Source organism: Pyrus communis, chromosome 15 (genome assembly GCF_963583255.1).
Source record: "Pyrus communis chromosome 15, drPyrComm1.1, whole genome shotgun sequence".
In the NCBI taxonomy this organism is placed as follows: Eukaryota; Viridiplantae; Streptophyta; class Magnoliopsida; order Rosales; family Rosaceae; genus Pyrus; species Pyrus communis.
In genome coordinates this window covers 23,887,129-23,909,873 of record NC_084817.1, presented here as the reverse complement: position 1 = coordinate 23,909,873, position 22,745 = coordinate 23,887,129, and the positions used below count along the sequence as shown (strand labels likewise).

The window sequence follows — 22,745 nt, the reverse complement described above, 5'->3', positions numbered from 1 at the left end:
TAGTATTTCATATGCTTGTATTATGATATGTGGAGTATCCCTTGAATATCAGTACTTGAAAAAATCTCTCCTAGTAAACAATTGATCTTCTTAACACATGGCATTAATGTATGAGTTTGGCCGCAGGTGAACTCTGTGCTCAAATTCATACCTACTACTACGGTATTTATTGTACATATGAATGTGTTTATTATATATTTTTGATGTAAGGTGTGGTTTGATACATTGACCCAAAAGCTAAAGGTATGGTTTGATCTTCAAGTACAAGGAAATATGTTATACATGTGTTGAGTAAAAAGGGGGAGACAAAGTGGAGACACAACATATGAACATCCTAAGTGGATCCCAACACACATAATATTACCACTGCTATATCCTGTTTTCCTACCACACCTTCAAGTCAATATATATCCACATCCAAAAGGTGTTTGTTATTGATTGGTGTTCTTTTTTTTACCAGTTGATCACCACTAGGCACTACCACTATGGAAAGTGAGGAAGACTATTTTTACTCCCGTTCACTCGGATTTACTCTAGATCTCTGTTTCCGTAGCTCCGGGTCAAGAGATTCTGATTGTGCAAGAGAGTGAGAAAGAGATCTGGATTGTTCAAGTTTTTAGAATTTTGTGAAGTGGACCAATGAATAGGCTAATAAGGGTGGTAAGATTGAAATTGAGTGGTCAAAATCTCTTGATTTGCAAGTTTTATACACAGAAATATGGAGTGGAACTCATTCCCTTTTAACTCCTCAATCAACAATTCCATCACTTAATTAAATCTTGTTTGGTAAGTGACTGTCAACTTTTGTAGGAATTGCGTTGTATATTCTTTGGAAAAGAACAAGAAGCCGCAAGACTTTTGGTAAAAGTTCTACCTTATTTGTTTTGGAGATAAAGTTGGATTATAATGATATATGATGGCCATTGCAGTCGATTACCGTATTGCTTCAACCATGCACAAAAAACAAATTATTGACAGAAAAAAAAATGCACAAAATGAATTTGAGGGAAAGAGTGTCTTGTGGGAATATCCAAACGACCTTGTCACAATGTTTGGATGCACTAACTAGTAAAAATGGACCACATCGGGTGACTGTAGGGAGCACATCAATTTTTTAACGATACAAGTGATATTTTACTCTAAACGAAATTAAGAGGAGAGGGTAAACACATAGCACAGTCGTTTGAAGATGAATAATCTAATTAACCACCAGATTGAACAATTATAGGTTTCGCCAGAATAAAAAAAGCGCCCAGAATAATAAACACTGCAGGTTTTTACAATTTGGCCATATATATGTGCTATATATATTGGTATATAGACAATATATGGTTAGCGTAGGCAGATTAGTTATAAAGTGAACACATGTACTCCTCTTATGCCTCTGAGATCATTGTCTTGAGCAAAAATTTGTTGCATTATCTTTTGTCTTACATCGACAAATGTTAGATATGTCTAATTAGTGGGGAGAGCATTAGCAAATAACAATATTGCAATTACATGTTTAAGGCATTTAATTAATTGCCCCAATTACATGTTTAAGGCATTTAATTAATTGCCCCAATGGAGGGTTTAGTGTGTGCATCTTGTTTAATTAACATGTGATTTGCTTAAAGAAAGAGTGACTTCCAACCACGTAGGCGGTAGGCCACGGAAGATGGAGTGGACGGAAACTTGGTGTGATTTTCAACTCTTGGACTTGGGTGGTGGTTTCTTCTGTGCATACACCAATAGTCCACAGTAGCCTGAACTTGGACATTTTTTTTTTATTTTTTTTATTTTTTTTTTTGTAACATAGAAGGTATTCTCATGCAGTTTTGGTATCACTGTCACATGATGGGACAATATATATTTGATTCTAACATTTAATTTTTAAACCAAATGGTACACCAAAACAGAGCTAATAACCATAAAAATAACAACAGTAAGAGTTCAAACTTGAATTAAAGTTAGTGTACGCCAATATGTCAACACATGAAGAAGTCAACAGTTGGCCGAACTTGGACATAAGTCCTCTCATGAGCCTCACGCATGTACAAATGAAAAAGCCACTTTTGGAGCGTTTGGACCAAATAAAAAAGGGCAGGAGCATTATCATAAATTTATTAATTCTCTGCTCCATAGTCGACCGTTTTGAAAATATGTAGGAATGTGTATTTGTTAAGGTCAAAAAGTCCCTTAATTGGATCGATTGAGGGAGAAAGTTGGTAGGTGGACATGCACAACTCTAAAGGCTAAAGTAAGCTAATCTAGCTAAGCCTTGTAAGAGCATCTTCAGTTAGGAACTCTATATGGGGTTCGAAAAGTGATGAATCTAATCCAATTTAGAGTTTCAAGGAATCTTGGAGGCTTTATAAAAGAATATATCCCAATGAGGGGTTATATATTTCGGACTCTATATGGGGATATATATATATTTATTTATGTAGTAATTTGATTAAGTGATGATTTTTTTTTTTTTTGTGTTAGTTTTTCTTAAGTTGATTTTTGAACGTGCTATCTTAATTTTTTTTATGGACCTTTCAACCTAAAAAGTTCAAAATGTCACAAAGTTAGATTTAATCACTTATGAATTGTTCATTGGATTAGATTCTCTTATCTCAATCTCATCCATTGAAAGAAACAAATCCCCACTTCGCCATTTGAAATAATTCGATTTTTCACGTATAACACAACAATTTACCTAGCACCAATTGGTAAATTAGTATCATACAATTTTGAAAAAAAATATTTGAAAATTTCATCCACCAATGCCCATGAACGTTAAATCAATTTGAAATTTAAATTCTTATGGAATTTAAAACAATCATTAATTAGCCAAATTGCAAAAAAATAAGTAAGAAAAAAAGAATTAAAAAATAATAATAAAAGGAGAGTATAAGTGTATTCGCAAGTGGAGGGAGAATGATAGAATTTTGCTCGTATGGGTTGCTACTTATTTTGTGGGACCCACTGTTTTTTGGGGCTTGATGTAGCTCGATTTTATGCTACCCAAGAAAGGAAGTTGCTAACCCTAGTGGTGGATCTAGCCCTATTTTCTGGCTCATTGAAGATGAAATTTCTCGCTAAGACTTGAAATGTAGTAGCCTCATGGAGGATAGAGCCCCAATTGGTGATGCTCTAAGTTATTGGAGAGGAGAGGTTTCAATCCCTTCCACTTGTTTTCTTGTCTTGTGATGAAATGATTGCTAGCTTAGCTGGTCATGCAATTCACCAATCAACATTTTTAAATGCCTTATTACCCATTTGAAGCTATATACATCTTCATCGATATTCTAACATTACTCAACATCTTGTTTTCCATATGAGCTTTGACATTAGTTTTTTATTATGCTAGTGCTGCTTTGGCGTTAGTTGGTATATAATATACAGGTCAGTGCCGACATTGTTTAGCCGTTTTTTTTCCTTTTATATGGAGAAATTTCTACAAGTACTGAGAACATAAGTTACGTGGTCTTATCATTTTACGTTGTTGTTTGCCGTGACTTTAGAGATTTCAATATTAAGATGCAGATTATCTATCAGATCATAACTATTGCCTATGAGAATCTCTTAGTTAAGATAATTCTTGCTATAATGATCTCAAATTCAGAGTCTAAGAACACTAAAATAATTATTTAGGAAGCTAAAAGTGCTCTCAATCGCATTTTTTTAGGCCTTAAAATTTTAGGTTTGGTATTCTTTTTCAGTGAACTTCATGCCATTTAAAGGTGGAGAAATCCTGAGAGAGAGAGAGAGAGAGATGATACCAAATTGGCATCGTTTAGGGACTTTAGTTGGTCTCTATCAACCCTTAAAGTCCAAAATCTCAGTAAGCACTAAACGGATTTTAAGGAAAAACCATGAACACACACCCACCACCATTACCAGTACCACCACTGTCACCATCAATCCCGCCGACCGTCTCTGCCCACCACCACCACCACCATCACCATCACATCCCCCACCACCCTAGTCCAAGAGTTTCTTGAACAAAATGATGCATCAGAAGATAAGAGTGGCCACTTCCTATGGATCACAAGAATCTTGCTACATCAGCTCGGATTCTAAATCATTTTCTCTGCCAAGTAATTCAAATGCACATTCACTACTATTTGCTTCGCTTATCTCAATTTCATTTAGTATGAAATATTCCTCAGTAATACCGTACAAATATACGGAGTAAGGCACGTCACACTAACTTCTCTTACAAACTCACAATTTTAGTACAAATCGAATGAATAAGGATCAAATCTACCATTAAACGGATTCTGCGAGAGGGTTAAATATTTGATAGTTTTTCCATTCGTAACTTGTCTTAGAAAAGGACTGTTCACAGTGTCCAGAGAAAAGACAAACCTATATAGATGGCATACCTGCTACACAATTTGTGTTTCAAACATGATAAGTGAAATATACAACCTTGGTGATTCGTCTGTAGTAGAAATCAAAGTTGAATTGCTTTTAAGTCAGGGTTCGCCGGTTGAAAGACTCCACTGTTAAGTTGGCAGTGAAAGCTGGGATTGAATTCAACTTCCGAATAAATATCTCAACCTGCAAAATGTTATCTCAGATTGGTTGACAAGGTAACTCCAATAGTTCACAACCACAAACCACATTGAAAGATTTAAACTTAAGTCCCTGAAGAAACATCCGACTCTTTTGAGTACCATATTGACTCAATGAACAACTCATGGTAATTTCTTTCGACCAAATCGCTTCTGTAAAAATTACTTTTACAAAAGAAAAGCAATTGTAGGCTCAATGGAGAAGTGTGTGTGTGTGTGTGTGTGTGTGTGTGTGTGTGTGTGTGTTTTATTTTTTATTTTTATTTTTTTGTGGAAATGCTAATAGTTCATTTTCCAACCCTCAAAGTAATTCCTCACGAAATCAAAACAAAGGTTAGTTTGCTCCCCTCCGAAACAAAGGGAATGAAAGAAAGCAAAAGCAAAATAAAGGGAAACGGGGAAACTAAACCTGGACACCAAACATAATAAGTACAACTACTGCTGAAACCATCTGTCAGATCATATGAAATATGAATCATGGACGTATACGGAATAGAGTGTCCCTAATTGAATCCTCAAATAATGTGGTACAGTTTGGATCACCCAGAGACGAAGAAACAATAGTCCTACCAGTACAGAAGCATGCAAAAAAAAAGTTCTAAGATTAGAAAACCATCATGCTCCATACCTGTTGAGATATCTCAGACTGCAAGGTGTAATCATTTGCCTGTTCAATCAAACAATAATATGTTTATATTTCTTCCGGCATTTGTTTTATCACGAACTCAAATACAACAAAAAGAAAATTGAGATGTCCCCCAAGAATATGCTTGCTGTGTTTCCTTACTGAAATCTGAAGGACCAAAATAGCTTTAAGAAGGCATAAGAAAATGATTTCATATAATACGATCTTACCAAAATGTTTGTGCTCCCTGATTCATATTCAAATTCAAGCTTCTCATCATCACTTTGCGCATATATAGATTGGAGGGTAAAACGTGTAACGGGGATTCCATTGGGACGCTGGTGTTCATCCATCACAATCTGCAAAATTGTAATCAAAAGTTAATCGTTACAGTTTCACAATGGCCCATGCAGGTCTCAAATCTGCCTAGGAATGACACTTAAAGCAAGATAAACAATTGGCCATGAAAAATTGGTAATAAATCTCATGATCTCAACTATTTATGCTCTCAAACTAGATCATATTATAGCAAATGTAAACAGAGACAACTTATTAATTCAACATGTTAATAACTTAAACTTTATATGATTGATTCTCAGTGTTAGTAAAGCATATAGACATAAAAATCAACTTTAAACCTGTTAATAGAACTTAGCAAAAGAATAACTTTGAACACTATAAAGTTTTTACCTTGGCAGTGATATTAGTAGTTTCAAGTTTTCACTACTTTGGCATTTATCTTGAATGCATACTAATATCAATGCATCTAACAAGAACGGATGGATTAATCCGTGGCATGAATAAATCAGTTTCATACGCATGGTAATGAAGATATACTGAGATAAATGCACCTTATATATAAGACTTTTTCAGCTCCAAAACCAGACATTGTTTCAAGCTATGTTCAAATTTCAAAGTGGGAAGTTGGAAACCTTTTACCGTCTCTATAAATAGTATATTAAATTTTCAATTACTAACTCTACAATATTTCATTATTGTACTTTCTTATTATAATGATTCCTCACCATGTTAGCTGGAATGCCATGTTAACTGGAATACAAGTCATATGAAAATTAAAGTAAAATGAGCAACATCTATGATATACCTTGTAACCAAAGAGCTCACAACATGCCCTCCTGAACACTGAAATTCGGTCGGCAAAAACAGTCTTGTACCTGTTCCATGGGTAAATTCAAATGTTTAACCTTAAAGTTGTATTATAGTTTAGGTAAACTGTGAACATACAATGAAAAGGACACCAAAAAAAAAAAAAAAAAAATACACACACACACACACACATATATATATATAGAAGAGCTGCCTCCTCTCACAGTAAGCCCACCCAATAACTTAAATCTAATGCAATCTTCTTACATCTGCCAAACCAAATAAATTAGCAAAAGTGGGGAACCCCAAGACTGGAATATGCTAAGTTTTCTTAAAACCTTAGGCTAAAAATAGGTACAGCAATGTATACCAAAGTTCGCTCGTATTAACAATATCCATCAGTCACTCACCTTTCTTCACGTTTTTCCAGAGTTGCAATTTGTTCTTTCAACTGCACTATCTTGCCAGATATGTAGGAATCCACCAATGTTCCAGCATCACCTGAATAGTTCAAGAGAATGAAGCAATGCAAATAAACTCAGTACAAAATTGCATGACGAGACAAATAAACATCTGACTTAAATAGTCAAAAGATAACAACAATGTAATATCTTCTAATTTCTACGTTAAGTTATACCTTCTTGATGTAAATTAGAAACACTGTTATGGAGCAAGTTTGGTGCTGTCCACAATTTACGCCAACAAAGGTGCCAACGAGGGTGACAATAATAGCAATGGTAACAATGGAGGTAGATGAGGACAATCGTGGCAATCAAGGTATTGCTGGTGGTGGGGTTAATTTGGTAGTTGTGGCAGCAACTTGAAAGCCATATATATTATTACGGTATCAGTTAATGGGGGATATTTGGACCTAAAGTACCATGTTAAAGCCACTCCTAGAATCCAAATCAATTATTTAGTTTCTAGAACAGCGTACTTTAGTAATATGACAATTTAAAACTTATTTTAATCCCCAAACTCATCTGAGAGACTGACACTCTCATCCATGCACAGCCAGAGCAAATCTGAGACAACAATATAATGCTCTTAACCATTCATTTCTAAGACAGGAACCTTAAAAAAGAAGTTTTTTTCACATAAATTTCTCTTTAAAAGAACTCTGTGCGTCTTACCTGATTGACTTTTCAATTCTTCAACAGCTTGTAACTTCTCCTTTGTCTTCTGTAACTCAGTTTGTAATGCCTCAATAGTTTGTTTTGCTTCATTATCAACCGTAAGAGTATTCACCATTCTTAAAACTTTAGTATTTGCAGCAGAGAAATCGCCATGACCAATCTGTGGAAGCAAAAGATCTCAGAAATTACATAATCGATTTTTTCTGTTCATCTGGCAGGGTTTAGATTGCTTGGTTGCAACTGCAGTTCCTTTTGGGATCGGCCAGTTAGCACAAGAGAGCCATTACATATCTGACATTAGTTTTTTATCGGACAAATCTTTCAATTCCTTAAATATTTGTAAGATAGGATTCTCATTGCATGAAAAAAGAATCTGCAGCGAAGTACAAATAACGGACAAACTAGAGTAATAATGATATTTTCCTAAGGGAAGAGCTTGGTGGCATAGTCCACAAAAGTTCAAGGCTCAGCCACCATTCAAACCCAGGCAGTGCCCCTTTAATTGCCAAGAAAAATTAAGATAATAATGTTCATATCAATAATGCTCCGAATAAATTTGGCACCCACCTTGGACTCCAGCAGAGCGATCTCTGAACGAAGTCGATCGCTCTCCCTCTCCAATGACTTTATTCTTCTAGCGTCATTGTTCAACCTCTCATTAAGCAACTTTATTTCTTCACGTTGACGACTATTAACTTCTTTTTGTTCACACAGACCACATTCCAATTCTTTAATGTAGGCCTCTTTCGTTGCAAGTGATGATTCAACCTCCTGCATGTGCAAATGAGGAAACCAAACAATGAACTTACACAGAGATTCCTTGAATTAGAAATAGTAAAGAGAAGAAATTCTGTGACCTGAAGAAAAGTTTGACTGGCTGCTTCATCTCCAGCTTCATCATTCTTTGCCGACTTCAGTCCATTAAGGACATTTCTCAACTTATCTCTTTCCTCAGTAACCATAGAGAGCTGCATTTAATACTTCCTTCAGCATACATTCTTAAAAGATAATTAGTATAGTTTTTCTCAACTTTCTTTTGGGACTGACTTGTACGAAAAATGGAATGTTAGAGCTTTTGATACGCTAGAATGATAATGCTTTTTTTTTCAACCACTTTTTCTGTACTTTTAAATATATAAATCTGAGTCCCAGAAGATTTTTGTATGACCTGGTGAGAAGTAAAAACACCTTGAATAACGACTTCACTTTTGAAAACATTGATCTATATTCTATACTGCCTTTCCAAGTTGTTAGATTCATCAACTTACATTGCATTTGCTTGACAGGATGGTTAAACTCCTCTCCCCCCCCCCTCCCTCAAAAAAAACCCCTTCCCCCTCCCCCTCCCCCCCAACACCAAGCCATAGTTACCTTGCATGTTCTACCAAACTCTTTTGTTCTTCGTTGAGAGAGCCAAACTTTAATTAAATTTCCAAAACCCCTTAATGTGAAAGGATACTAAACTAATGACCAATAGACTTAAAACTATTTATGCATAAATGAGAAAAGAAAAAGCTACACCGGTCACACATGAACCTTAATTTAGAGAATACAAAAGCAACCAGTGCAGAGCCAGAATGATGCAGGATGCAATAAAATTTGTATTTTAGGCATAAGCATATCAATTACGCTTATTATATTCAGTATTACTTTTTACAAAAGAAATGTAGGTGTTAATTACAAATCATTTAAAATCTAATTATTAGAGTTTCCTGTCATATTATGACCCCTCAAATTGTCTATATAAAGAGACCCTACAATTATTGGGTTCAATCTCCAGGCATGTTGATTGAAATTATTATGAATTGGTTCAATTTACCCCAATTTTCTCTTTATTCTAGAATCTAGATAAACACTACAATTATAACCCTATATTGACACCAGGCCCTCCCTACATGCGCACACCCACCCACCCCCAAAAATAAAAAAATTTCATTAAAGCTTCTGAAGCAGAAACTTTGAGGGATTGTACAGCAGTAGGAGAATACAGAATAAGCTTAGCAACAGCCTGAGTGAAAAACTAAATAAATAAGAAAAAGATGGCATAAAAGTAAAACTACATGGTCACACGCTTACCATCAATTCAATCCGCTTAACCTCTGATTTTGATACATCCACCTTCTCTTTGGCCAGTGTAGCCTCTATTTCAGCATTTTGTTTATCAATATTTGCAGCATCTAGAGCTACCTCCAATTGTTTCAAGGCAGCATTAGCCTCACCCACTTTCATCATGCTATCAATTACCTCTCTGCATTAAATGAAAAAAATGTTCATCAATGGGGACCGAAAAACATTTTGCACAAACAAATCTCAGATTAAATAACAAATAAGAAAATTTATTTTGCACTGTTTGGTGGGGATGATGAGGACAGAACTTGATAACCTAGACAGTACATATAACCACTATAAACACTACAACTACACAAACTTGAAACCCACGTTAACAGATCAAGCATAACTAGAAGAAAAAGAATGGAAAAATTCTCAGTACTAACCTCACCCCCCCACCCCCAAACACCACACCACACCACAAATAATATACAAAGTTGACAGGGCCATTTGAACCTTCCGCAATTGTTCCAAACACCAAACAAACAAACAGACATGGTGTCATGGGGTGAAAACCAGAACACTGAAAGAAGGCTAGAGATGATTTGAAGATTTCCAATCACTGAAATTAAGCACACGGTACCAGCTCATTCTAGACCATCTACTATGAAGTCTTCCTACTCGAACAATTATCCATAGTATCACGTTATGCATACATCACATAGTACCAGAAATCATCTACTTCCTAAGAAATGTATATAGCAGGTACAGTTATTCTAGGGTCTAAACAAAAGAGACGTACCCATGCAATACAATACACAGTTTTTAACATTTAGTTTTAAATGTTTAATATATTCAGCTCTGCTGGATTGCTGGGAAGTTATCCACCAATAAATTCCAATACCATTGATGTTGTACCAGATGTTCAATTTTAATCAACAACAACAACAAAGCCCTTTCCCACTTAAGTGGGGTCAGCTAAGATGTTCAATTTTAATCAACTAATAAAAAAGTCACACTAGGGCAATCCTGGCCGCCTAAACAAAAATAAACAGATAACAAAAAATAATGGAAGAAGAAGAATAAGAAGCATCAAGGAAAGCCTCACTGTTTAGGTCCATGATTTGAGTTTATTAATTCTCCTAAATGATCTAACAATGCTGGTTCAAAGTACTGAAATGAGCTATTCCCATACTTTTGTAAGGCTGCAAATTTAACAGGTATATCCTCAGAACATGACACGCCTGGAATGCCTTGACTCATCAACTTCCAAGATGTCAATTCATCCTCCAACTTCTTCATACTAAGCTGTAATTCTTGTAGTTTGGATAACTCTGCCTCGGCCCTCTCTCTACGGCCCTTTTCTTCCAACAATTTTTCCTTCAATAACTCAACATTTTCATGAGCCAACTTCAGCTTTCTTGCTTCCCTTACTTCAGCATCCTAAGAATTTAGAAACAAAACGAGGGACAGTAGTTCGTTATATAATAGTCAAGAAAAAGATATTAGTACAAATCTAGAAAAGATGAAATCAGTTGTACACAACTCTCTTTCAAGCGAGAGTTTCTCAAAATCCATTCAAAATTGAAACCAAAAATCCTAACAGCACAAGACAAAAATTCTCCGCCAAAGTATTTAAAAATTTTCTTTTTGTTCAGTACAATTTCTTTTATTCCAAATGATAAACTTTTGTTTTATTATTCTTCATCTTCCCTAATAATACAAAATCTATGATGAAAATATAAAAGGTTGATGAGGCAAAACTGAAACTACCACGGCTAGCATAACAATATACTCCTTAACCCCTAGGCCAAATGGCCAAATGACATTACCAAACAAACATTGCACTGACTAAGTATCAACCATTCAACATATACAGACAGATTGGCAGCCTGATCACTAATGTTTAGGATTTTATGAACTGAAGTTCAAACCAAAAATTAAACTTCCGAGGAGCTGAAGATTTTTGTGAAAAACTTAATGGAAAAATATTTAAGAATGATCATCAATCAACTTCATAGAGAGCCTGAAGATTCAATAGGAAGAAACAATTTTATTCATTAGAAAGAAAAGATCAACAATGAAAACTTACAAAGTTTCTAAGCTCTTCTTGCAGATGTTTAACTAGAATATTATTCTCCGGGGATTCAACTTCTTGAAAAGTAAAACTCGACAGTTTCTTCTCCATTTCGCTTTTTTGTTGCACGCACTGAAAAATAAAGATGAATTAAAAGAAAAATTGATCAACTCGTGGCAGTATAAGACAAATCCTAATATTATACAAAATGACAATTCAATATCAAGGCCAAGCTGACCCAACAAATTATAAAGGAAAAGGTATAACTGCAGTTGGCATTGCAAACGGACAGGTGATGATGTATGTATGAGAAAGATATTCCACAGAACATATCAACTGGTGTCTAGGAGCGATAGAAATAAGAGATCTACCTCGCTAAGTTGTTTCTTAATATCATCCAGCTGCTTTTTCAATAGCTCTGATTCTTTCTCAGCATTATGTGCTCTGCATTCCATTCGTTCAAGCTAAACAAGAATGGGGAAAGTTGAATGGCTGTTGATGTTCATAACTTCATACAGACTATAAAACTAAATCAATCAAAACCACCACTCACATCTGCAGTTATTCTAGACACAGAAAGCTTGGATTCTCCTTTCAGCTGGGAAAAATCGTTATTGAGACGCTTTTTTTCCCTCTCTATGCTTTCAGAAAGATGTCTCAGTTTCCCCTCTACAACACTTGCTTTCTCCTCAGCCAAAGCTGCTGAAGACTCAGCTTTCATGCGAAGGTTCATTTCATTTTGAAGCTTCACCTGATATTTGAAATGTGATATGCTGAGTGGGACAGAAAAAAACTGTTTGGAATTCCAAACAGGGAACAAAATAAAACTAGGAAGAAAAACAGAGAGAACAACTGAATCATTCTTTTGGGACAACCAAATGGTGGTGGAAGTACCCATCATGGATAAAGGTTCAAGCATACATATACCTCAAGTTCACTGTTTGATTGTAATTGTTTAGCCAATCTTTCATGAGAATCGTGCACCTCCGTCAAAAGCTGCTCCTGCAGAGCCTGTTCACGTCCCTTTGCAGCAGCAAGTTCTTGTTCCGCATACAAAAATTGATCCAGATATTTCTTCCTCTCAGATTCTGCAGCACATGTAACTAATGAGGGACACAAACTAAAAATGGATAATCTAAAGAGTTTCCAGATGGTTAGCTTTGCAAAAAACAAAAGAATTCTGATTTTAAGGAAAAGAACTTATCTTACCAATGCTATGAAATAAATTCATATGCATACATGATAAAGCAGTTGCAAACAAGAAAGAAACTATCTTGTGTTGTATGGTTGGCGTTCTAGTAACGTCAATGAGTCCAGGACTTTTCTCTACTCTTAAGTTAGTCATCCATGCTTGCCAATATTGTCTATTCTATCCTCAGTATGGAAAGAAAAGGTTTGATAGATTATATGCATCCTACTCTTAGAAAATAAGACTGAAACAAGGGAATTGAAATTTTTTCTGTTGGGTTACCACCACTAAGCTCTCCTCATGTGTTGACCTAAACGAAACACCCAAGATCTTCTTCAACCCTTAAACTTCATTCCCTGAAGCTTCTTTTAAACCCCAAGTTCGCTTAAGCCACAATTTCTCATTCTTTGCAGTCCTAATCCTTTTTCTTACCAAATTAAAATTGTACAAATCCACAAGTATTTCCTACAAATTTTAGCACTCAAATAGCCTCCCGCACAGTTTCAAATCACAAAGTATTTCTGCTGCTTCAACCAGTTTCTTTGTTTTACCATCTTTATTTGTCTTTCATACTTCTTTTGAAGCTTAAGTTGTCCTACAAACCGTGAACTTCTTTCTTTACAACCATAACCCATGGTAATCTTAAGTTTGTCACTTGTTGATACGGAAATCTTTACATAGTTACGAAACCACCATATTACACCATTAGTTGATCCAATCAAGTAAAGAAATGTTTTTTTCGAATATTTGTGCAACAATAACAGTGAGTTTGGAAACGAAAACTTTGCAATTCCTATTCAGCCTGCAAGAAGCGAACAGAAGTAGAGCATTGAACTGTGACTGTGAGAACCACAATTATGAAAAAAAATTGAGAAACTGAAGGGGAAAGAGCAATGTTAAGCAATGTAGTGGAAAATCAAATTCAAAGAACCCACCAACTCTGCAAAAGTTCTCATTTAAAGCTGCCAATTTAGATTGATAATCAGAAGCTTGCTTCTCCGCGTCGCTCAAGGCATCTATAAAGTCTGATTTAACCTGTGCCAAAGGAATGGAAAAGGGTTCCTCTTAGCAATAAATATGCAATAAAAGAGGAATACACTGCAGTAAGGTCTACAAGCAAGAGAAACAAAACACAGATGATCGTCCTAAATCCACATTTGAAAACAGCTTCCGGCCAATAGGACTCGTATATACTAGATTTAGCTGCCAGAATGAAATACTCAAATACAGCTATGGAAAATTGGATGAATCAATTACATTAAATATCATAGATTATCAGCAAACAATCATATAATTGATTCATTTGTTACGGATTGAAAGGGCAATTAGGCGGCACTGGCGAGAGAGAGAGAAGAGAGGGAAGCATTAATACCATTTGGCGGCATTGGTAGGTGCAGAGCAAGTGGTGGGAAGAGGAATCCGGAGGTGGAAGGGAAGAAGAAGGACGAGGAGGGTCGTCCTCGAAGATGACGAGCGCGCCAGGGCCTGGGGCAGGCGGTGGGGTCTCCGTCTCCGGCGCCGCCGCCCGTTGCTTCTTCGTCGGGGGAGTTCTTACTATCATCTTCAACCGATCCTCAAACCTAAACCCCTCTCTCTCTCTAACAGCACAGCACAGAGAAGGAGAGAGAGTGGTGGGCTAATTTAAACGCAAGGGGCGAGGGCGCCCTTTCGTGCCACCGTCTTTTCTTTCTTTCTTCTTTTCAAGTTTGAAACTCAAACAAATTTTTCATTAAGATCGGACAAGAGTGGGATATCACTAATATAATTAGGAAAATTTTATTTTTTAAGTTATCAATTTTTTAACACATGTATTTTATTATTTATATATAATAAAATCTGATATACCACTTCATGTACCGATTTCAGTAAAAAATCTCTACCGCAGCAGCAACTACAAATCTTCCTTAACACAATTGATCTTTTCATAATGAAATTCCCTTTTTCGCCTTGAAGGGACAAAGTTGGTGTCATTTTATTTTCATTTATTTTTCCTTTTTGTCTGCGGACTTGGGCTTTCATACAAACTCGTTATTTTGCTTTGTTTTTAAGAAAAACTAACGGAAAATGTTTGAAAATTTTGAGTTTTAACGATAAGTGCAAAATAAAGGGTAAGGTGAATAGTACTAGGATTGACTTTTTAGTGTAAAAATATGGTTTTTCATTAAAATGAACAGTACCGTGGGTTTTTCGTTAAAACTCTCTTGTTTTTATACAAACAATAATACAGGAAGAAAGCAGAATTGGACGTGAAATCTTGGGGGCAAAAGAAATTGTTTTGAATTAACTAAGGGGGTGTATTCAATTGGGACTTTGAGAGATTTAATTCTTTTAATGAATCTAGTGGTATTCAATCAGGATTTTAAGTGATTCTCTGAAATTCAATGTGTATTCAATCAGGATTTTAAGATAGTTTATTAAAATCCTTATAAATCCGGGTGTATTCAATTAGAATTTTAAAGAAGTTTATAACATTCCAGGTGTATTTAATTAGAATTAGAATTTAAAGAATTTGGGAAAGTTGAGGAATTATAGGGAATTAGAGATATTTTGTAGTGTATTTTAAGCATCCACAAATCTCACCTTTTCCCATGAGATTTCGAGGGTATTGAATCAAAATTTTACATTGAATCTCTACAAATCTGTAAACACCATAAAAATCCATGAATTTATAAATCCATTAAAATCTCTCATCTTACTTCACTCGACCTCTCACTTTGAAATCTGGTAATGAAGTGGTGATCAATGTGTTACCAAACACATTGAATTCATATAAATAGAATATTTCATTTATTTAGGCTTATTATATTAACACTTCACATACTTAATACACACCATATTTGCTTTTTCAATGAAAAATTATCTTAATACACCCGCGTACTTCCCCATAGTACCCTCAGGCCTCGTTTGGCAGCTCGGATTGTACTAACTATTTCTGTCGGATAGGATAAATAGTCACCGGATAGTACTGACTAACTCAGTCGGGTGTTTGGTGCAGTATCGGACTAATGACCGTATTATTTATACTGTGTTTGGTATTATACTAGATAGGAGGAATCAAACTTAAAATAATTTTTTTTTTAAAAGGTGAAATCATTTGTTTGTTCCTAGATCTCTCCGCACCCCCCAAACAGCCTCCCTCTTTCTCCCTTCTTCTTCCCTGACTGCAGAAGAATCCCAAATAATTGTTCCCCAGCTCTCTCCGCCACACCCCCCAAACTCCCTCCCTTACTCTCCCATATTCTTCTTCCCTGACTGCAGAAAAATCCCAAATAAATTCAAATAGCTAGTTGCAGAAAAATCCCAAATTGAAATCATCTCTTCGCCACACCATGTTTCTTTGCAAAACCCAGTTGCAGGGGAGCACGGCGAGTAGGTGATGAGGAAGGCCACAAGGAGAGGACGACGAGGAAGGCGACGAGCACTAGAAGAGAAGAGATGGCGAGAGAAAGCGGCACAACAGAAGGCGACAGGGAGGACGGCGATGGCGAGAGAAGGCGATGGGGAGGACGACGATGCCGACAGAAGGCGACGAGGAGGACAACGATGGCGAGATAAGGTGACGGGGAGGACGACGATGTTGAGAGAAGCTAGAGAGAGAGGGCCGAGTTCACGAAAGAGGAAAGTGAAACCGACTAAATAATCCGGACGTTTTGGTTGGTTTTATTAAGCGGGCGTATACCGTTTTAAATAAGCTGACCGGTTAAATTAATCCGACGCTTTATTTAGTACGAGTGAACGCCAAACACCCGAGTCCGTATAACTAATCTTATTCGATCCTTTATCCGATTTGCCAAACAGGGCCTCACACCTCACATTCTCAATATATACCTAATATTTGCTACATGTTCCCCACCACATTTCTCAAATGTTATAAAGCTTTTAATTTGGACAAAAAATGTCGACTGGAATTTCGACAAAAGATGCCGCCTCGGATTTAAAGCATATGTGGGTTGTTTTCAATTCCACCATTAAAACTCATGTCGTCTGTTTTTAATCTTTGGTAGTAACTTTAGATGCTTAATTCTTCATGTAATCTCTGTGATCCCTAAAAGATGAATACGAATATAAAAACTTGAATAACACAGCAAAACCAAGATTAAATAATTATCGATGTCGTTAAAATCACTACAAAAATAAAAAGTATGAAGTCTTACCTCATTTGAAACTTTTGAAAAATCAATTTCGTGTTTCATTCGTCAAAAATAATTTCTCAATCAACATGTTCGTAGTTTCATTGGTTATGGTTTTGTTCAACAATGGAGGGTCAAAGAGATTTTGATAGTTGAAGAAGATACATAATACGTTAAAAATGATTTATGGTGTATTTAGAATTTTTTTAACCCTAATAAGGTCAAAATTATCATTGCATAGTAGGGTAAATAAATCATTTAATATTAAATTTTAATGTGTGATGCATTCAATATTTTGTAAGGTGCTAATATAAAAAACCTTTATTTATTTATTTATTGACATTTCAACTACTACATTATATACACGGAGCATTAAGGAAATAATATTGTAACCATCAACCAAACCAGCCAAGAACAATCCCTTTTGGTCTAATTTATTTGGGAAAATTAGAATGCCTTACATTTTTTTTTTATAGTTGTTAGATTAAACATTCATCCCTTTTAAATATTTGATTAAGGTGATTTGATCAATTGTCACCTTAGTAATTTAAAAAACGAGACGCCTATATCAAAACGTCATTTTTGGGTGCATTTCCTAGTAGGGTTTTAGACAGCAGCGGAAAAGGGCGGCAGGCGTACGTGGCAGGTGTATTTATGATAGCATCTGACGAGGTTTGTGTACGCAGACATGGGCCGACCTAGCTTTGATGTAATTGGCGGGCCTTGGTCCCCCACATGAGCACAATTTTATGTTAAGCAGTGTTATCCCTTTCACCTGAGCTTCCTGACCAATAAATCCGGACCCTTGAAATTTAATCCAACGATTAAAAACAGGATGTCTCATTAAAAGTTATAATAACTTTAGCGTTGAATCAAATTTCAAGAACCCGAATTTGTTGATCAAGAAGCTTAGGTGGAAGGAATCCGGATCATATTTAGGGGTTGTTTTTCTCGGTAGGGTTAAAATTGTTAAATATTTATTATAGATACGGTATTATTTACATTGGGAGTGCGTGAGTTAGTTAAGGCTCACAATGGGTTAACCATAATAATTTAGTTTAAATTTGTCTTTTGCAAAAATCAAACTAAAACATCTTACTTACGGATGAAGAGGAATATCACCATACCGTAGCACTAAGTGACAAATAATTAGTTGTTAGGTGAGGGACATCATGATCGAACCCACAACAGAGTGTATAAACATGATTGCTTTCAACCATTACAGTAAAAGCATCATCAGGTTGTTTTCTATCTTTTACGCGTCTTCACCCAAATGAGTGCATGGTTGAAGTAGCATTATTTTAGGCATACATTGGTTGTGCCAGCGTTTATGCTCCTCGTGTGCACCCAAATTCGAATCCTCCTTCGCGTACTTTAGAAATAGATACAACGTATTATAATAATGAATTTGTATTGGCGTTTTAGCCTTAATTGAGGTGCAATGTGTAAATTGCTGAAGGTTGTGATGATTTCAAACCTGTGTAAGGGGTTCCTTGCAATCATGCGAAACTAACGACATGATCGACAACGGAACTGAGCGTTTGGGGGCAAAAAACGAATGTTGATCCACATACCAGCTTACATACAAACTGAGAACCGAAACAAAATCTAAGAAAAAGAAATGTACGATTCATTACTTCAAAACATTTCACAAGCACAAAAGAAATCCCGAATCATATGTTAAAACCTCCCTATGCAACCCTACGACTCAAGGGTAACTGCTGGATAGTCTTGGTAGCCCGTGACCGCTGTTATCCTTATGCGCGTATTGGGCTGGATGCATGACAAACGAGTTAAAACTAGATCATTATAACAGCAATATGCAATTCAGGATTTAGTGATGTGTATTACCAAACTCCCGGGGACATTAGATGAAGTCTAAGCAGAAAACTATAAGGAAATATTGCTACCCCTGTGTCCTATCAACAATGATAAATCGAAACAATTGAGTTTGGTTGGGACACCGGCAAATTACATGTGATGATTCTGCAAGATTCAGTACCTTGTACTACATTTCATGCATAAATTATCCCAGAAAACCTTGTCAGGACACTACAGCGTTCCCAAAGCCTCATTGCTGTAAAATGCATGATGCATATAGCTGTATGCACTAACTTAGTTTCTACCAGCCGTATTAACCCAAGGAAAAGAAAAAAAAGGAATAAAAAGTTAAACAACTGAAACTTATTTTCTTTCCAAGTTTCAATATGTGAAATCAAGTCAACTGGAGTAACTAAACAGATAACACAAAGATAGTCATTGCACTTATGAATAAAATCAACTGTTCTCGTCGGTTCACAAAGAAATGAGGGTAATACCTGTCGGTGACCGATGTTTCTCCTATAATTTTTCTTCTTTTTATACTTGAAGACAACCACTTTGTCATTAAGTCCCTGCACAATGATATACGCAACAATAAGACAGAGAAAATATTAAAAAGATACTAACTAAACGCAAACAAATTTACAATTATATCGACATTCTTTACGATGGTGAAAGGGAAATATTCATTATGGCATAATGAATTACCTGCTCTTCAACGACAGCGTGTACAGCGGCATTTGTCACCACTGGTTTTCCAATGTACGTACTTGTTTTAGTCCCCACCAGCAACACTTTGTTGAGCACAATCTGCATAGGATCAAAATTAAACACCTTGAGGACAAAGCAAGGGTAACTTCTTAGAAAATAAAAGATCCAATACTGATAACTTTCACTGTTTTTATAAATAGAGAGAATAAATGATTTCAAAGCCTTTAAAGGCTAAATTAGAGGCGACCAGACACAGTATTCTCCAATTTTTCATGAAGTCTAGTACAGCAAGAGTACATTTATATAGAGTTAAAAGTACATATGTGCTGAAAGGGAAGTAGGTGAGGAACCGCTTGGCTTGGACAAAAACTAAACTCTTATTCAAGAAGTGATTGATAATTTGAAATCAGAATCCCAAGAATATTATTACGAAAAATTCCTTCATAACCAGCAAAACCAAGAATATTATTACAATTTGTCTTGAAACGACTTTTGTATGCATCATATCAACAATTTGCCTTGAAACGACTTATTGCAGCATTTCCAAACCACATTTTGTTCTAACAATGATTTCTAAATTTCATGACGTGCTGTAAGATTAGCAGGGAGTCACCTAATATCACAGGTTAACTCAACTGATGAGTCGAACATTGGAGGCCTATCGCTGGAAATGGAATGTTTCTCATCCAACCCAAGAAGTTAAAGCATATGAACTTCAACAAGACCATTCCACTCTGGCGATTCTCGTAACAGTGATGCATAAAAATACAACTAAACTAGGCCTTGCACTGGAACTACAATTAACGGCTTGATGAATCCATACAACTAAAACTACAGCCGAAATGGAGCATCAACGACAAGAATTTCAAGCAACGAATAGTGAAGAATACGAAGAATATAATACCTTGTCGTTGACATTAGCGCCTTTCAGCCGCTGAGTATAGATAAATCGTCCAGGAATGACAATGTACTGGCGCCCACCGATCTATTAGACATCATACACAAGCAACCAAGTCGGCAGTCATAAGATTAACAACTTTCGAGCTGATTAGAGAACCCCATCTTCAATTTTTGCTCTTAAATGTAATTACAAATCAAAATATCACCTGGGTAAACTGGTAATCACCACTAAACCACCAAATTAACGATCAAAAACGAAATTTGGCAGCATTCAATCACAAATTCAATCAAAGAAGTAAAATTGAATACATACCATAACAACAGCGAAAAGCTGCTCGCGTTTTGGGGCCTCCGACGAAGGGGTTTCCACGACTTGCAAGGCCGCCGGCTCCGAATCATCGGGTCCAGCCTCCGGCTCGGGAGATTGAAACTCGGCCTCGACGACCACGGCGGAATCCGACTCCGACGACTTGGTCAGAAGCGGGAACGTGGGTCGCCGTGAAGAGCAAGAAGACAGCTTGTGGGAAGAACACAAAGAGAGAGACGGAAAGCTGAAATAGGTTGACGGAGTTTGAAGATTTTGCGAGATTTTGCAATGGGTTGCGAACGAAGAGCATAACGAAAGAGTTGCAGTTGCAGAGGCCGCCATTGTTGCCGTCGTTTCTTTTCAGAGCTCACTCACTACTCGCACTCTGCGTCTCCGACTCACCAGCCAGACTTATCCTATCCGTTGGGGGATTCTATTTCGACCCAGAAATTTGCTACTTGTACCCTGCATCTGCAAACCCGAAAACCCAATTTTGCCCTCTCAGCAAATTTATAATAAAAACAAATTTGTTAATATTTCCCACCGCGCAGTAGGAATCCGTTTGAACCACGGAAAGGCATTACATCCCCTTCTTATAAATACTCCCCCTCTCCGCTCATCGTTTATGTTGCTTCTGTAATTCCTTTGAGATTGCCTTCACAAAACCAACCAACAAGAAGAAGTAGACTACGACACGAAAAAGATGAAACCAACAAAAAGCGAATCGTTGGCATATCTAAGGGAGGTGAAGGAGGTATTTGCAAAGCAAGACAAGATCGAAAACTACCACCACTTTGTTCAGCTCCTCCAAGACTTCCGGACCCAAAAAACTGACACCGAGGCTCTCACTCGCGCCGTCAAACAACTCTTCCAAGGCCACCCTCATCTACTCTTAGGTTTCAATGCCTTCTTGCCCAAGGAACATCAAATTACATCTCAACCCCGCCCTCATCCTCCTCTTGCCTTCCGAAAAGCCATTGATTTCGTCAACAAGGTCAAGACCAGACTGCTAGGCGAAGGCCGAGATGATGATATTGATGTTTATGAGTCTTTTATAAACGTTATGGCTAGTTACAGAACGGTCAGCCGGTCATCCAAACGAAAACGAAACGCTAGTTGTGGTACTAGTAGTTATGAATCCAGAGACGATGACCGCGAGGCTAGTGAAGTAATTTACCACAAGGTTGCAGCTCTTTTCAAAGACCACCCAGATTTACTAGAAGAACTCACTCGCTTTCTGCCCCCTCTTCGTCAAGATTATCACAGTTACCCTGGACCAACAACAGCGGTAAAAGATAAGGGTAACTGCACGCCAAGCTATTGCTTGCTGCCAAAGAATTCCTCATCAACACATTGTGATTCCAGAAGAAGAGGACTTGAGTCTCAAGTACTCAACGACAGTTGCGTACTATGCGTTACTACTACTACTTCCACTTCTGTGCCCAAATCAGAGCACGAACAAAGCCTTTTTCGCTATGAAGACGACATGTATGAGCTTGACATGTTTTTGCAGACGGTGAAATCAACCAGTAAACGTGCAGAACAGTTACTGGACAAGATCAACAACGAAACAGTTCATCAAATCCGTCTCGAAGATCACTTCACAGCGATGAATCTGAGGTGCATTGAACGATTATACGATGACATGGGGCTTGAGGTGCTAGATGTGTTAAGGGAAAATGCTGCGGTGGCTTTGCCGGTTATAATAGCCCGGTTGAAGCAAAAGTGGGAAACATGTCCCGATTTTAATCGGTTTTGGGCTCAACAATCTCAAACGTTGTCAGCAAATTAATGGCTACGTATTTTGTAGTAAATATATAGGAACTATCATTTTTCATGAAGTTTGTGTGACAGTTCTGCAGCAGTGTTTCACGCGAAGAATAACAAAAGATCATCGGGAACCAAACATATGCATATCCATAGCACCTTCTGTATTTACTAATGTGTAGTAGGATCTTATATTTCAAAATAATAGTATCCCTCTTAAACGGGGTTTTATTCAATTGGAATTTTGAGAGACTTTGATGTATTTATAAATGCATAGATTTTGATGGAGTTTAATTGATTTGTAGAGATTTTATGTAAAATTTGAGTGAGTACTCTCAAATTCTCATGAGAGAGATGAAATTTGAGAATACTTAAAATA

The 22,745-nt window shown here is 36.6% G+C and overlaps 2 protein-coding genes across 2 annotated transcripts; both read right to left on the bottom strand.

Moving 5' to 3' along the window:
* Positions 1-4,098: 4,098 nt before the first annotated feature.
* On the bottom strand, positions 4,099-14,447 carry LOC137717677 (mitotic spindle checkpoint protein MAD1). Its single transcript, XM_068457115.1, has 16 exons — positions 14,103-14,447; positions 13,666-13,765; positions 12,469-12,629; positions 12,095-12,292; positions 11,913-12,005; positions 11,557-11,673; positions 10,660-10,907; positions 9,492-9,663; positions 8,273-8,383; positions 7,983-8,186; positions 7,413-7,575; positions 6,690-6,780; positions 6,278-6,347; positions 5,403-5,531; positions 5,176-5,214; positions 4,099-4,533 (listed from the first exon to the last, which is right to left on the bottom strand). The coding sequence occupies exons 1-16, from the start codon at positions 14,289-14,291 to the stop codon at positions 4,444-4,446; spliced, it is 2,175 nt and encodes a 724-aa protein (XP_068313216.1). The 5' UTR covers positions 14,292-14,447; the 3' UTR covers positions 4,099-4,443.
* A 3,840-nt stretch (positions 14,448-18,287) lies between these two features.
* LOC137717565 (large ribosomal subunit protein bL21c-like) lies at positions 18,288-21,037 on the bottom strand. Its single transcript, XM_068456971.1, has 5 exons — positions 20,606-21,037; positions 20,297-20,377; positions 19,390-19,491; positions 19,179-19,253; positions 18,288-18,633 (listed from the first exon to the last, which is right to left on the bottom strand). Exons 1-5 carry the CDS (start codon positions 20,939-20,941, stop codon positions 18,562-18,564), a joined length of 666 nt encoding a protein of 221 aa, XP_068313072.1. The 5' UTR covers positions 20,942-21,037; the 3' UTR covers positions 18,288-18,561.
* Between the last annotated feature and the right edge of the window lie 1,708 nt (positions 21,038-22,745).